This window comes from Aulostomus chinensis, chromosome 4, assembly GCF_037954235.1.
Source record: "Aulostomus chinensis isolate RoL2024-O1b breed Wild chromosome 4, RoL_Achi_v1.0, whole genome shotgun sequence".
Taxonomy (NCBI): domain Eukaryota; kingdom Metazoa; phylum Chordata; class Actinopteri; order Syngnathiformes; family Aulostomidae; genus Aulostomus; species Aulostomus chinensis.
In genome coordinates, this window is record NC_141323.1 from 15,760,861 (window position 1) to 15,775,477 (window position 14,617).

The 14,617-nt window shown below is 39.4% G+C and overlaps 1 protein-coding gene across 5 annotated transcripts in view; it reads left to right on the plus strand.

The window, feature by feature from the left end:
- The window catches only part of atp2b1a (ATPase plasma membrane Ca2+ transporting 1a), a 41,156-nt gene that overhangs the window by 277 nt on the left and 26,262 nt on the right, over positions 1 to 14,617 (plus strand). For 3 of the 5 annotated variants that reach the window (XM_086202061.1, XM_086202057.1, XM_086202060.1), the window contains exon 2: positions 11,332 to 11,833. In XM_086202061.1, the coding sequence (XP_086058187.1) occupies positions 11,641 to 11,833 (193 nt within the window). In that variant the 5' untranslated portion in view covers positions 11,332 to 11,640. Of the gene's footprint in view, positions 1 to 48; positions 152 to 4,470; positions 4,559 to 11,331; positions 11,834 to 14,617 lie in introns of those variants that run through there. The other 2 variants (XM_086202058.1, XM_086202059.1) reach the window with 2 other exon arrangements.

The window sequence follows — 14,617 nt, forward strand, 5'->3', positions numbered from 1 at the left end:
TTTTTTTGGTTAATTCTGTGCTAGCACGATGAAATGACACACTGCTTCAAAGTGTCTTGAGCCTTGCAGTAAACAACACTGAACGGTGGAGTCTTCATTTTTAAATTTTTTTTTATTTTTTGGGTGTAATGATCAACGAGGGCCAGCACTGGTGGGTAGTTAGCTTTATACCAAGCTAACATTAGCTAACGTTATATCTTAGATATATACTGACATTGGGCGTCTCGTTCTCCAGCCCCGGGAGCTAATCAGCCAGGATGCTGCAAGATACACTCGGCGTCTTCTTAGTTTGCTTTCACTTCTCCATTTGCTCCGGTTAAGTTTTTCGACTTCTCTATGTGTTGAGAGCAGTTTTTTGTTTGTTTGTTTGTTTGTTTTTGGGTTGTTTTTTTTTGTTGTATTTTCTCCTTCTTTACCATCAGCATAAGCTAACGTCTGGGGGCTAGTTGGCTAACATTACGCGCTAGCGTGGGACGTTGTATTTTAACTCCACGCGCCCCGGTCATCTCGTGGGCAGTAGTTTGACGTTAAAGCGTGGAGACTCGTCATTTTGTTTGGTTTTACGTATGAAATAACGAATGACAGCTCACTTTAAATGGATATTTCTCATCGATACTAGGGAGTAAATTGCGTTTCCTTTCTGTCATTCCAATTTTCAGTTGCTTTACTGTACGTTTTCGACTTGTCATTCAGGGTGTTTGACGCGGCGTAGGCGTCTTTACAAGCAGGAAGATCGCGTTAGTGGGCTAATATCGTGACCCAGCCTGGACCGGGTGGTGTACACGCGTTGCGGTTGCTCTCGGCGACTACTTGGGGAACAAGCAGAGGCATTTTTGTCAGCTGTCACTGTTAAAAAAGGATCGTGTTTTTCGCTGTTAAAGTTAAATACCTTGTCGGACATTATAATTTTGCCTGTGGTACGCCTGATTCTGCTCCCCTGTCGCCTGCTGTCCCCTCACATTATTCGCTACCTGTCGGTTCTCCTTACAACCCCCAAACGCCCGAGACTCAACCGGGCAGCGCTTCGAGGAACACTCACTTGTGCACGGTGCCGGTTTAATATTCCCAGCAACTTTAACCAATGCGAGTTATGACATATTTAAAACAGTTCAATTGATTTTATCAATGCGAACATTTAATATTATCCTATGCTAGATGCCTTTAAGTATCCCCTTCGCCTTCTAAACATTGCAAGCTGAAAACGCATTGAATCTACACTTATGACCCTGTTTGATAATGTAATGTATTTTCCCGTCTTTATTTCGTGTAGGTTAGTTTCCTGGTATATATGGATTGTAGTCACTGAGCACCTTTTGGCGTCTAGTTAAAGGGATCACTCCTTATCCAATTAAACATCACCAGGCTTGCTGCAGCACCGATCTTAGTGTGTTGTTGTTTTTTTACTGTGAATTCTCATAGTTTTGTTACTCTGTCAAAACGGATCCTAAATTATCTGGAGCTCAGAACAAAATGATACTTGGTGCTCCATTTACAGTAGAAGTTATCAATAGATGTACTGCATGACATAGTGATAGCAATGCAACTCCAGGTGCATTGTACTAAGCATATATTCCCATGTAGGGTAAATGTTAGATGAAGGGTTTTTTCTGTCTAATTGGGAATCTGTGAGGATTTCCTCGGTGTAACCAAATTAAGAATAATTAAATAGTAGAGGTGTAACAATATGTATCAATACATTGACTCAATGACCAACAATACAATGTAGGTGTCGTAAAATCTGAACATATCAATGATCCACCATCTTATGTACACTTTTATTTTGAAGTTCCCGTGGCATGTCAGCTGTATTTTTTCTGCAGTCTGCTTTATTTTCTTCTTTTTAAAAAAAAAAAGAATTTTATTTTATACTTAATTGAATGATTTCATTGGTTTTAGGAACCCAGGATGGAATTGTAAAACCAGACATTAGTCACTGTGAATTGATGATATGAGTATCATGGGCATATATTGTCTCATAGCCTCCTCAATTGTATCAAATCATACCTTGGCAGACTGTGATATCATTATGTTTTATGTCTTTGTTCCAAAAAGTTATCATTTACGCCTCTAATTAATAAGTAGTTATATTTAATTATAAGTGTCTTGCCCAGCATATAGAGGCTCAGGGTTTGTCTAATAATTGACATAAGTCACCAGTAAACACATTATGGTGCTGTGAATAAGGCCTTTGAACTTTGATGGCTGTCGTCACTCAAGAATGACAAGAATATCTCTTTGTAATCCCTGCTATATCATGCTTTTTCATATTGGCTGTTGACAGTACTGCCTGTTCTGCTTGACCAACAAAGAATATGAGTCAGTAGTTGTTAACTCTTGTTTTGGAAAGTGGTTTTATCTTGCAGACCAGACCCTCCTTAGCCGTGTGGTTCTTTCAGATAGTGATCCCTGCTCACATTCGTAATCCAGAAAACTTTGAAGACTACGTGTAAAGGTCGTCATCTTTTTTGTTGTTCATATAAGCTTAAAAACTGGAGATGTGATTTCTTCTCAGCTTGCTGTTTTAACAAATTCTGTTTGCTTCTCACAACATGGAAGTTTTATGTTGGCATCGGTGTTGTGTAGTAATGCAGTATACTGAGTACGCTTTCTTCTCGACAGCCTCTCAAGTATGTCCCTAACCATCATGGAGGAGTTCCCCTCGCAGCTGCTTGATAGGTCCATTCATTTAATTGTCAGGCTCCCCTCATGAATCATTTACAAGCACAGAATGTAATTAAATATTGATAATTGTTAGTTTCAACATTTGTTCTTGTTTCAAGCTGTTTATTAGTAGAAGTTTCTAGTTTGGGGCATTATTATGTGCGTTTTCCCTCTGTGGGTCATTAATCTAGGGTGACATTGAGCCCCATGTAAACTTACATTGGAAGCAAATTATTGTCCAAGTTTGAAGTACTGAGCACAATGCATTTATTATACTATTTACTTATGATGGAGTTTTGCTTATCAGTGTTTTTTGTGTGGCTTGTAAGTCCAAGGTTATTCGAATGTAACCTCGAGTTATCTGTAGTTGCACACAATTGTTAGTATTCATTCAAATTTTGCCAGTTGGAGCAAAAGAGACAAGTAACAACACAGGTATTCTAAAGTTAAAAGTTCATTTTCTGCATAAGAACAGTGGCATTTACATTAAAGACAGAGGTAATCTGAATTATTGGCTCAATTTATTCTATAAACCTTTTCTGTCCGCTAGAATAATTATAAGCCACACACCAGATGACATAATGAATTAGACCTTCTGGCTGTTTTGATGACTAACTATGCTGCAGTCGGTCTACCAGACATTTCTGTTATGGCATTTTTGAAAAGTGGGGGGGGGGGGGGGGGGGTGCGTGGCTTCACATTCCCATGATAACTACGAAATAGAGGATGAGGATGGTTTTCATAGAATTCAAAAGAAAATTGAAATAATTTCTCTATGAAGTATAACTCTTCCACTCTTGTCTTGAGTTTTTTGCTCAGATGTCTTCTGTCATTTTAGCATGAGAAAAGTCTGGGGCCAACTTACGGCTACTTTACACAATGGTGTCAGGATAGCCAAAAAGTTTACAGTTGTGGTAGGTCTTCAAGATAAGTCTCAACAGTTTCGGTGGCATTTTTTTGAATATGCATCACAGCTCAAGGGTAGGTTATAGTTTAGGAAAAATAGGCATATTGTGATATTCTATTTTTTTTTTTTTTTGATAGTTGTGGTATGACTCAAGATTTTGCTGGGAGTAGTGCTTTAAAAATGTGTGCAGTTCTGCATTGTCCCTTTTTAAAATGATGATGTAATTGTTGCTAGGGTCTGTACCAGGATGTTCCCTTTCATGTGGAGAATATGGTTTGTAGGTTGGTCTCTGTTGCACCACAGTGCTACATTTATAATGGCATGTGGCCAACCTTGGCCTCATTTCTCAAAAAATGTAATTTATTGCTCGCTTCCTTTTGCAAGTAATATTATTACCTTAAATAGTACACTGTGCCAACAGTACATTACATAACACCATTTGACATTATACTGTGTATGTATTATTTTCTGTTGCAGAACACAAAATAAGAAATTCTCTTTCTTTTCAAAATTCTGACTTTGCACAGGCATACGTTTAATATGTATATCTTAAGCCTCAAAGTAGCAGTCTTTTCTGCATTGAATAAAGTAAGTGAAAATTCATTTTACATTTGACAACATTGATCTTGTCATTGCTCCTAGAGAAAGGCTCACAGTAGGCTAATGGTTTTATTTCCAGCTGCTGAATGTAAGCGTTGTTTGGTGGCGTGCACGCGCAAGGATTATGAATGATTTCAAACTGATTGGATTGTTGGATTTCAAATCAATTGAGGGCCGACAAAGTAAGGTCATAACTACTGTACTTACGGCATGTAAGTTGTTCTCTACCGAATTTGTATGTCGCAAGCAGTTTATTTTTAATTCAAAATATATTTGTCCAAGTTCTTGTGTTTGGGTTGCAGAGACTAGAATCCATCCGCAGTCCAGTGATGACATGCAGGAGTGCAGGAAGGCTTGAGTGGTTGAATAAAACCCCTCTCAGGACTAAAGGTCAGGCTGGGCAGTTAATTCAATTGTTCTTGGTTTGGCTTATGTTATACATCAAGTGCATCCCTCTCGTTCACCCTCCCCAAATAGCCCAATACTGGTTAGCCAGGTGGCTTTGGCGTGTTTGGTGCAGCTCAAGTCAAGGGGATGAAATGCGAGTCTTTGGTCTTTTGTAACCAGTTGTCAATCCTGAGCAAAATGATTGTGACTATGATTTTTCTTACCATAGAAGAGCAGCTCTAGCTGAAAGTAGTTTATAATTAAGTATGAGATTTGGTGTTAAAATACTAGTTTTATTTGGAATAAAAAAAATCAAATTAACCTTGCCAGTGTAGGCAGACATCCACAGAATGGATGTTAAAGTGCTGTTTAACAACCTTGTTCTTTTCTCATCACCTGTCAGACTCCACTTGCTTCCTTCTTTTCGTCTATAATGCATATGCGCATACTCAGATCTCCGGGAAATGAGTGTAATGCTGCGCAACAGAACATCCTGAAATTGGAAAGACTTGGACGGTAACGTCAGACTATGTCAGTAAATGGCAGGCCAGTATGTCCTCAGGCCGCTGACCTGCTATGTAGAATCACACATAATAAAGAACACAAGAGAGCTTCCCATCTTCAAAGTGGCTCCCTGAAAGATGCTTTTCTTCCCATTTATAAAGGACTTCGCTTCTGCGGAATAAAATCATCTTTTTTTTTTTTTTGTATCTCTTAAGAACAAACATTACAATATACAAGCCTTTATGTTATTTGAGTAGCACTGGGAGATTTTGATGGTGCAATTACATTCTCATGGAAAAAAAAAATCCTCCACATAATTGTAGACCAATTTTACCATTATAATTTTTATCCACAGGACTAAAAAATAGATTTGAAACATTTGATTTTTATCTATTTGGAGTTTCATGATTTGACGCTGTATTGTTTGATTATTCTAGTAAATAACACAACTTTTATGTCTTTTTTTTTTAAATTATGTTTAAAAAGTTTTCCACTTCATTTTTAATCAAACGTTAACAAGGTAGTATTTGAGGGCTCAGGAATGATCTGAAATTGTTGATTGTGAAGGAAATAATTGCCCCTGATGACACCTCACTTGTAGCACAGACATCTGCCGCATGCCGATTAGAAGAGATATTGATGTGAAACAACACTGCAATACTTGTAACTTTTGTGGGATTAGTAACCTGAGTTTGTCGATGCTACCCACTTTACCTTCAGCTTATATCAGGTGCCCAGCGTTTTCATCAGCTGGGCTTTGGTGTCATCAGCAGGGCTTTATTGTTCATCTTTATTTGACTTGTCTTGGTTATATGTTACTTTTTTTGAGAGGTGCTAGAAAATGCAGTTTTAAGCACCCTGCAGCAATCTACTGTTGATTCTTCAGATGTATAGATGACCTCACAGTCCACGTGTTTATTTGTTAATCAGAGAATTTTTTTTTATATATCCTTTGTTTTAATTAAAGGATGCTAGAGTTTAAACCCTCTGTCTGTCTCTGCTTCTAACTTGTGCAGCGATATGTGTGCTGCGTCACACTTTTTTTATCAAGGGGAAAATGTTGGATCATACTGTCCTCCATAAAACAAAGTGTACATGTCATTTGGAGCAAGAACAAAAGAGCAATGATTTATTTGAGTAGCTTGAAACACCTGCAGTGTTTCATGTCAAACAAAAAGGAAGGGTAGTTTTTGTCTGCAGAATGTAATTGTATAATAAAATGTACATGTAAAGATAAGGGTGTAACCAGTCAGACACAAGTATACAATTATCCACAGTCTTGAATTGCGTACCTGTCCTCCATGTCACTTAGTGATCAAAGCACTGTGCCTTGAATTTTCGGATGTTTGAGATCCGTATTATGTTATGTTTTGAGGACATTTTACTTCTTATAGGTAGGATTTTGCAGCTGGTTTCAGCGGTATTCTGTCTCAAAATTACTGTGAATTATTCAGTAAACCACTGTCTAATAAAAGGAAGCAATTTGGGGTTTTCTTTACCAAAAATATACAGAACCATGATGTCAAAACTGAGGTATGGACTGTTACTCCCCTAATGAAGAAAAATATTTTATAGATATCTAAATAAAGGGTACTACTGTACAGTAATTGTATTACCTGTGTATACTCCTTCTTATTTCTTTCCCAGCATAACTGGCCATTAGATTTTCTTTTTCTGTAAAATGTCCTTTAATAATTGCAGTAAGACCTGTAGATGATGATGTGTGCATTGACTGGTGACACCTCTGACTGTGCGCGTTCGTATGATTTGGCAGCATGACTGTTGGAGAGCCATGTAGAGGTTCCAGCCTATGAGGTGAAGTGGCACTCTCAGCTGCGAGCCGTGCAGCACAAGGAGAGCTGGGTGTCTCTGCTTTGTACCCTCCACATTTACATGGCCTGACCCAGTTCAGCAACGGCTAGCAGTGGGGGGAGGGGGCGGTCTGGGGAAAGCTAAAAATACCATCCCTCCCGTTAGGCAGCTCCATTGCAGAGGGATCCCTAGAATTGTGATCCTTGACTTGCATTGAGTTGTTGGCACCTGGCGATGTACAAACTGCCAGAGGGTTTCCTTCGCATAAAGACAAAGACATGCGTTTTGAGATGCCTACCACTGTTCTTGCTAATTTTTTCCAGTTTGTACAGATTTCTGGGTGGAAGATTTCATCCACATCTGTGTGATAGCAGCTTGAAATAACTTGGGTGGAGGAGATACAGTCAAGTCTTTGGCTCTTGGGTGAGACAACCATACTGTATGTATGGTTGCTGCTGAGCCAGGGTTTTGCGGCTGTTGTGTGCAAGGGGTTAACTTTAGCCACTGTCATTCAACCATACCATGCCAGCTGTTGAGTTGGAGATCCAATCACAATGATTTTCCACTGTTGTGACATGTGACCTGTTCCGTAACCCGAAACTGTCGCAGCGAGCAAATGTTGGCACTTCCTTCATCTTGGCGTTGTGGCTGCTCATGAGGTTAGGGGGTGTGAATGTAGGAGAGGGCTCATGGTCTTAAAGACGGCACATGGTCCGTCCAAGGTTCATACCAAATTTTGAATCTCATATTTAGATTTGTGTTTTTGTTAAAAAAAACAAAACAACTTAATGTCAATCGTTTCCGGACGAATCTTTTCACTCAAGCAAATTTAGCTCTTAGCTTTTGTTTATTCACAAACAGCCCAAACTGTACATGTACAGGACAGTATCAGGTATCACTTACTGAACCAAACCAAAGTACTCACCATCTCACACACTCGCTTGCATTGTACCCCACTGGTTCTACACGTGCATTAAAGACAGGTCCATGTCTTTCATGCAACCAAGCGCTCTCTGTAATCCAAGGAAGAGCAATGTATGATTGCCGTCTGCTTTGCTTTTATTGGTGGAATACAGTGCGAATTTCAGTAAACCAATCAAACTAGGAGAGCTAACAAACAGTAGTGAATCAATCAGCAACGCTGTAATTCCCTCAGATCAGGAAAAAGAAATGACAAATCCTAAAAGTAGATTGATACTGAAAATATTTATACTGAAAAGGTGTGATTTACTCCATTAATTAAACAGAGCAGGTATCACTCCTAGTTGGTATACCCTTTCCCCTCTGCATTCAGACACACTCTTGTTTTGCCTGGATGTTGATAATATATACATGTCCAATTCAAATTTAACATGCAGGGTGTTCTTGCTGCCTCACTGCAATAACAGAAGGAACAAGGGGGGTAGAGCGAGGGGAGGTTGTCTAATCGGCCCCTGATTGTCTCGTGCTCTCAGCTGGATATAAGATTAAAAACTGGGCTCCCAGCTGTTAATATAGCTTTCCCAGGTATATTTAATGTGTTGAACCCATCTAGGTAGGTTGAGTTTTGTTTTTTGTTTTTTTTAACGCTGACACCTTGTATGCCTACTTTTTTCCAGACCGAAAATTTATAAAGAATCAGTGATAGAATCGATAAGGAATCAGGCTGATAAGCAGAATCAATAACCTAAATGGTATAAATGCAATCTCATCAATTCCCATCTGTGTTGTTGGCCTTGCTGCGATTAGTGATATTCAGCTGCTATTGAACTTCTGCAGAACTTCTACAGACCACAGCAATGATCATTAATCATTAAAAGTATTCCAAGAGATAGGAGATTTCTTCGTCAATGTTTGGATTCGACCACAGTTGGATGTCGTTTCTACAACAACATAGGTATGCAATTTATCGAGTGTTGTTTTTTAGGGAATCAAATAAGGTACTGCAGCCTTGAAGGTATTCACACTTGTTAGTAAGTTGGCGTTTTTACTCAAGGAAATCTTTTTCATGCTCTCAGTTTTGTGCTTAATGATAATTGCTGGCATATGATGGTAGCTGACATGGCAATATTGTATGTGCTATTAGAATTATTAAATGTCTTGCGTGTAAGATAACACCTCGTGGTGATTAGGAGAGGTACAAACATGTTGTTTTTTTCCCCTCTGTTGATTTCTGTTATCTCTCCCACCTTTGTAATTCACTCGGCCCTGCAATTATGCTGTGTAATAAATAATAAATTCTGTCCTGTTTTCCATGGCAGATGGCTCCAAATAGAATCTCAACATGTGACAGAATAGTTTCCAAGAATCTCAATGGAATAAGCTGCAAGCCTTCATTTGTGCAGTCAGCATAATAAAAGCTACATTTTTTATTGTTGTGCATCTGTGTCCCAGTTTTGTATTCTGACATATTTGGAATTAGGTATATCAGTTTAGAATTTCATGTTTGAAGTTTTGTTTGGTGTACAAATGAATGAATGGTGTTCTCTCAACTGGAATTGTGACAATATTGATTTGTTTTTTTTCTTACCATCTTTAAAAAGCCGATAATTCCTGCGGTCTTTGCCTCTTTAATACTTTCCTTTAAAAAAAAAAAAAAAAAAAAAAAAAAAGTTATGCCCAGAAACATACTAATGTGGCATTCCAACATGGCCTCCACTGCAATCATATCCCTCTCAGAAGTTGTTTAGTTCTTGAAATGCTGTGTCTTTTGGGAGAATTTGTAAAATAAATCCGTCCGACTCTCTTCTGTGATAATTTACCAGGATTTTCATGTTGAACCACATTTTGTTGCAGTTAGCAGTCCAAGAGCAAGCCCTTGATGCCTTTGTTTGACCTTATCAACCAATCAGAGGCTGCAATCTGGATGTGTGTGACCGTGCTGATGTTAAATGCAACGCAGTAGGGAAGTTTGCATAAGCCAAATCCTGGTAACATGTCAGACACACATTCTAATTTAGTTAGCAAATTTGAACATTTATCAGTCACTGGGAGATCATTCAATTTCTTTTTAATTTCCTAGAAAAGCATTTGCTTTTCTTGTCTGCTGACCTTCTTGATAATCATGACAGGAAATGAAGTGCGTTCGAGTCTTCGGACTGTTGGGTGGACAAAAGAATCCATATGAACACATCACTTTTGGCTCAGGGAAACTATGATGTGCATTCGTATTTTCTTGACATTTTGTGGACTAAAAGCTGAACCCATTACTCATGAAAATAATCTGCAGATTAATCAATGACGAAAATAAAATCAAACATGTTGCCAGCTGCTGTGCTTTCAGCCCTTTTCATGTTGCATACTCGTGTTCGTCGCACATTTCTTTCAACTTGGGTTGGCATGAATTGACCAGCCTCTTTGTGTTAAACTCAATAAAGCTGAATGGACAGCAGTCTCCCATTAGAATAGACTCTCCCATGTAGAGCACCATGGAGCTCCCTGATGCCACAAATAGTCTTAATTAGATTTAACAGAAGGCTTCTCCTGAGGTAATCAGTCAGTTGGTCCCAGCTCACCATGTTAGTCCAACAGTGCATCCACAGAGAAGCTGTTGGACTTTTCTGACCAACTTAAATTGTTAGATATGTCACAATACTGTTGTTGAGTCTCCAGAATAGATATGATGAGATGAAAGGAATTCACCTGGGCCAGTTAAAGAGGGAACTGCTGGTTGGGAACTGCTGCTGTGAAAGTGTAATGCCTTCCTCAGTACTGCATGTTGGAATCTAACGTAGTACGTAATACGTACTCAACGTCTGTACTTGTACTAGTGTCTTTTATTTCCATATTGCATCTCTGGAGGACACAATTGTTCATTATACATCACCGCATTTGTTTGACAGCTTTGAGTACTGCAGATTAAGATTTTTGCGCTTAAACTACAAATATGTTGTTTAAATTGGTTAATTGGTTTTGACTACGGTTAAGAGCATGTGACAGAATCGCAGAGTATCATTTTGTAGTGTAGTTCTATGACAACAGAAATTGAGACAAACCGTGACATCACATTGCACAACCTAAATGAAAAAAATGATTTCATATTGCTTCTTGGGATCCACCTTGCATTACAGGTAACACTCCCCAAGTGAAAAGTGTATTGAAGTACAATAAAAATGTATTTTGACAAAAGCTGATCGCTTGCTTGCTGGGAAAAATATATATTTTAGAGGTCAAAATGAAGCCCTCTAATATGTTTGTCAGAAAAGTTTTTGAGAATCTCATTTAGATATTTTCCTTTCCAAGCAATTGTCCAAATACACTTTGAGATGAAAAGGACAGCTTGGGTCATGATCAAGCTCTAATGTTGGCACTAGCATTGTCATATATCATATAATTAAGTTTACTGAAAGTATTTTTTCCAGACAGTTTGCCCATAAATCAGCCAATGTTGATGAGTTTGATATCAGTTGTATTCCAAACCCTGCTGTGCATGAACTGTTTGCTAGTGTCACTACTGACAGTTGTTTGCTCCTCTCTTTCAGATCTGCATGCATGGTGATCTCCGGCTCTGTGGGTGATCCTGAGTCACCTTGAAAGACTAGGAACTCGCCTCTCCAAGGGAAATGGCTTGTTTTGTAATAACCGTACACTTCTACCTGGCATATGACTCCAGCTGCCTCTGAAGGGCCTGTCAGCTGTTTATGGGAGCTACCACTCTGTTCACACTCTTAAGGATTTAAGCTTTTCCAGGACAACACTTTTTTTTTTTAATTTATTTTTATTTTTTTTACCTCCACTGTTCACTTGAAGCAACAACGCTCTTTACCCTCGAGTGGGGAGGTGGTGAGACAATGGCGAACAACTCGTACAGTGGGGTGAAGAACTCCATGGTGGAGGCCAACCACGATGGAGAGTTTGGCTGCACGCTTAAAGAACTGCGCTCCCTAATGGAACTGAGAGGCACAGAGGCAATAACCAAAATTGGGGAATCTTATGGGGATATTCAAGGACTCTGCAATCGTTTAAAAACCTCACCTATAGATGGTACGGTAACACCTCCACTTCCCTTAAATTGCTGACTGTTGTTGAATTGCATCAAATACAAGATGTTTTCCCAACAGTGATGGTATCAAGTACTGTTGGAATGTTCATGTGGTGCACATAGTTTGGAGGCGTGTCATTAACCATGTCATCCACAGTGTGGATACCTTGACATCACTTCCTTGGAAAACTCATATGCCAGACAGGTGGCCAGGCAGGCTGGCTCTGACCTGGGCCAGTCCTGCTCTATTTCAAGGCCTGTGGATATGTCCCTCACACCCTCCCTCTCTCCCTTTTCACCTCTGTGTCTCTTGTGTGTGCGTGTCTGTGAGTCTCAGACAGACCAGCTGTCTGCCTGGGCACAGCACCAGGCTGCAAGCAGGTTAATGTCCCACATGTGGCGGACAAAACAGGAGGCTTTAAGGCTGGGAAGTAATGACTTGAACATGTTATGGAAGGAGTGAGTTCATCTTTAGCATAGTGATTCTGTGTTTCGTCATCAAACTCTTCCCCATTTAGAATCGTGCCATGCCAAGCGTTTTGGAAAAATTACACGTTGGGTTGCATTCGAGCTCCACTCAGGCGACGGTGGTTGACAACACTGTCCTTTTCTCCTATTCTACCACTCTTGTGCTCTCTGTTTCAGTTTGTATCTCTCCATAGACAGTCTGCCTAATCGCCAGTATGACCTTGACTGAACTCTTATGGGAGGGGATTTTCAGTTTGATCCCAGATTAAAACGGCACCACATATTCACTGTAGCAGCAGCAGTCCTCTGTATGCAGTTTCTCAAAGCGAGAAAAAAAAAAATTCCCTGGGCTTCATCAAACCAAAAGGAATGTCATAAATGCCCTGCTATACAACAGCACAGATCATCTCTCATTCTAGCAAGAATCATTACTGAGCTCTTTAAAGGCATTATCACACGTGGAGTTTGTTTGGTCTGGTCAGAATCAATCGAACTCACAAACTGAGCTTTTTCCCCCTTGGCTCAGGAGAGGAAAAAAAAATGAATTCGAACAACGCAACAAACCAAATGAGAACATTCATGTATTACTCAGATGTTTCTAAGACGAGACACTGCAGACTGTAACAAGGCCCTGTGTTTTGGACGTGCTCAATTATTATCATCTATTTCTGAATGTAGAAAAGTGCATAATCTATCGCTTTTTGCGGGAGAAAAGAGATCATCTGGTTAAAGGAGCCGTTAATCCCATACTTGAAGTGTTCTCCTTGTAGTTGAGTCATATTCAGATCAGATCACATTCATACCACTACCTAACAGTACCAACCTGGGTCTGGTTCATTTAATCAACCCCCCAAGTGTGATTGTTGCTTTTACAGTGGCCCAAATTCACCTCAGCAAGGGGAAGAAACTCCAGACTCAGCCAGACACAAGATGACAGTTGTGAAAATGCCCTTGTTTTTAATTCTTGACCTTTCATTTATTTTAAACAACAAGATAGTTTTAGGCATATCATGCTCTCTCTCTCTTGCTGCTTCCCATGTTTTTATTACACAGGCAAGTACACCCCATAAGGAGAAATTGCTGATTAGGAGTTTGACTGAGAGAGATAGCGAGTAAGTTGCCACATGCAGTGAGTGACATGCATGAGGCTTTGTCAAAGTGGTTGGCCTCGAGAGCCTTGTCATATTTGTAGCATGAGTGACATTAGCTGTTTCACACAGTACGTAGGTGTCCTCCTTTGCTCATTCAACCCAGCATATACAACATGTGTGACTGTTTGAGGCCTTGCTCTCTCATGCTTGTTGCAGGCGTTAAGATAACAGTACCGCATAAATTACAGTTTCAAGCAGTAATATTCAAAGTCTTGGGTAGCTGTCGTCTGTATCTATAATCATATAATGGTAAAACAAGGTGCCCTTCAGCTCATCCAATAACATTCTGATTAATAGACGGCCACAAGGTCCTGAGCCACAGCACCCTTATGTACTATACTGCAATATTAATCTTGTGATGAAATATAGGTAGTTTTCACCTAATTTTTGCTGCTTTGGTTGTGGTAGCAAGGTTAATTTGGTCCACATTTTGTTTCCCCTTAAAGCAAGTGGTGTTCCACTTGGTACACAGCCACTGCGTTTTGATACTTAATAGTTTCAATCAGCTCATTCGTCATTGGCTTGGGATTACAGAAGCTTGACAATTGAAAAGGGATTTCTAATTAGTTGGATGGTTATTTCTCAAACCTCTTAAGCCAATCCTCTGCTAATCCTCCACATTTTCAAGCTCTTTTTTTTTTTCACCCAAAGAAGTTTTGCTGAACTTTCCTGTTACAGCTGTGCATGCATGTACCAGCCGATCTACTTAGACTAATTTTCAGAGTGTAAGACTTCAAGCATGGCTTGTTTGGAGTAAGTTAAATGTAATTTATTATGACATTGCAACAGCTATTTTCTATCTAAGCACATAATGGTTGGTATCACCAAAGACCTTCCACGTCAGTTAGAATTCAGTTTACTGGGCTTTGATTTGAATTAATGTTGTAATTAACATACCAGTGGGTGGAGAAGCATACTCTACTGCTCAGTGAGCTCTCTAAATGCATTGCTGCAGTCTTATATAATAACAGGCAAGGCATTTACAGATAAACATGATCTGTCTGTTGTTTTATTTTTTTAAATGGTTTTACCACTGTGACATTTGGCCTGGGGGCTATGAGGAGTAGCTAATTTCCTCTGAGCATGCAACCTACAATTTGTCAAGTTATCAACATGGTCACTTACTCCTACTTTTGCTCTTCTATTTGCCCAGTCATTTAGATTTTG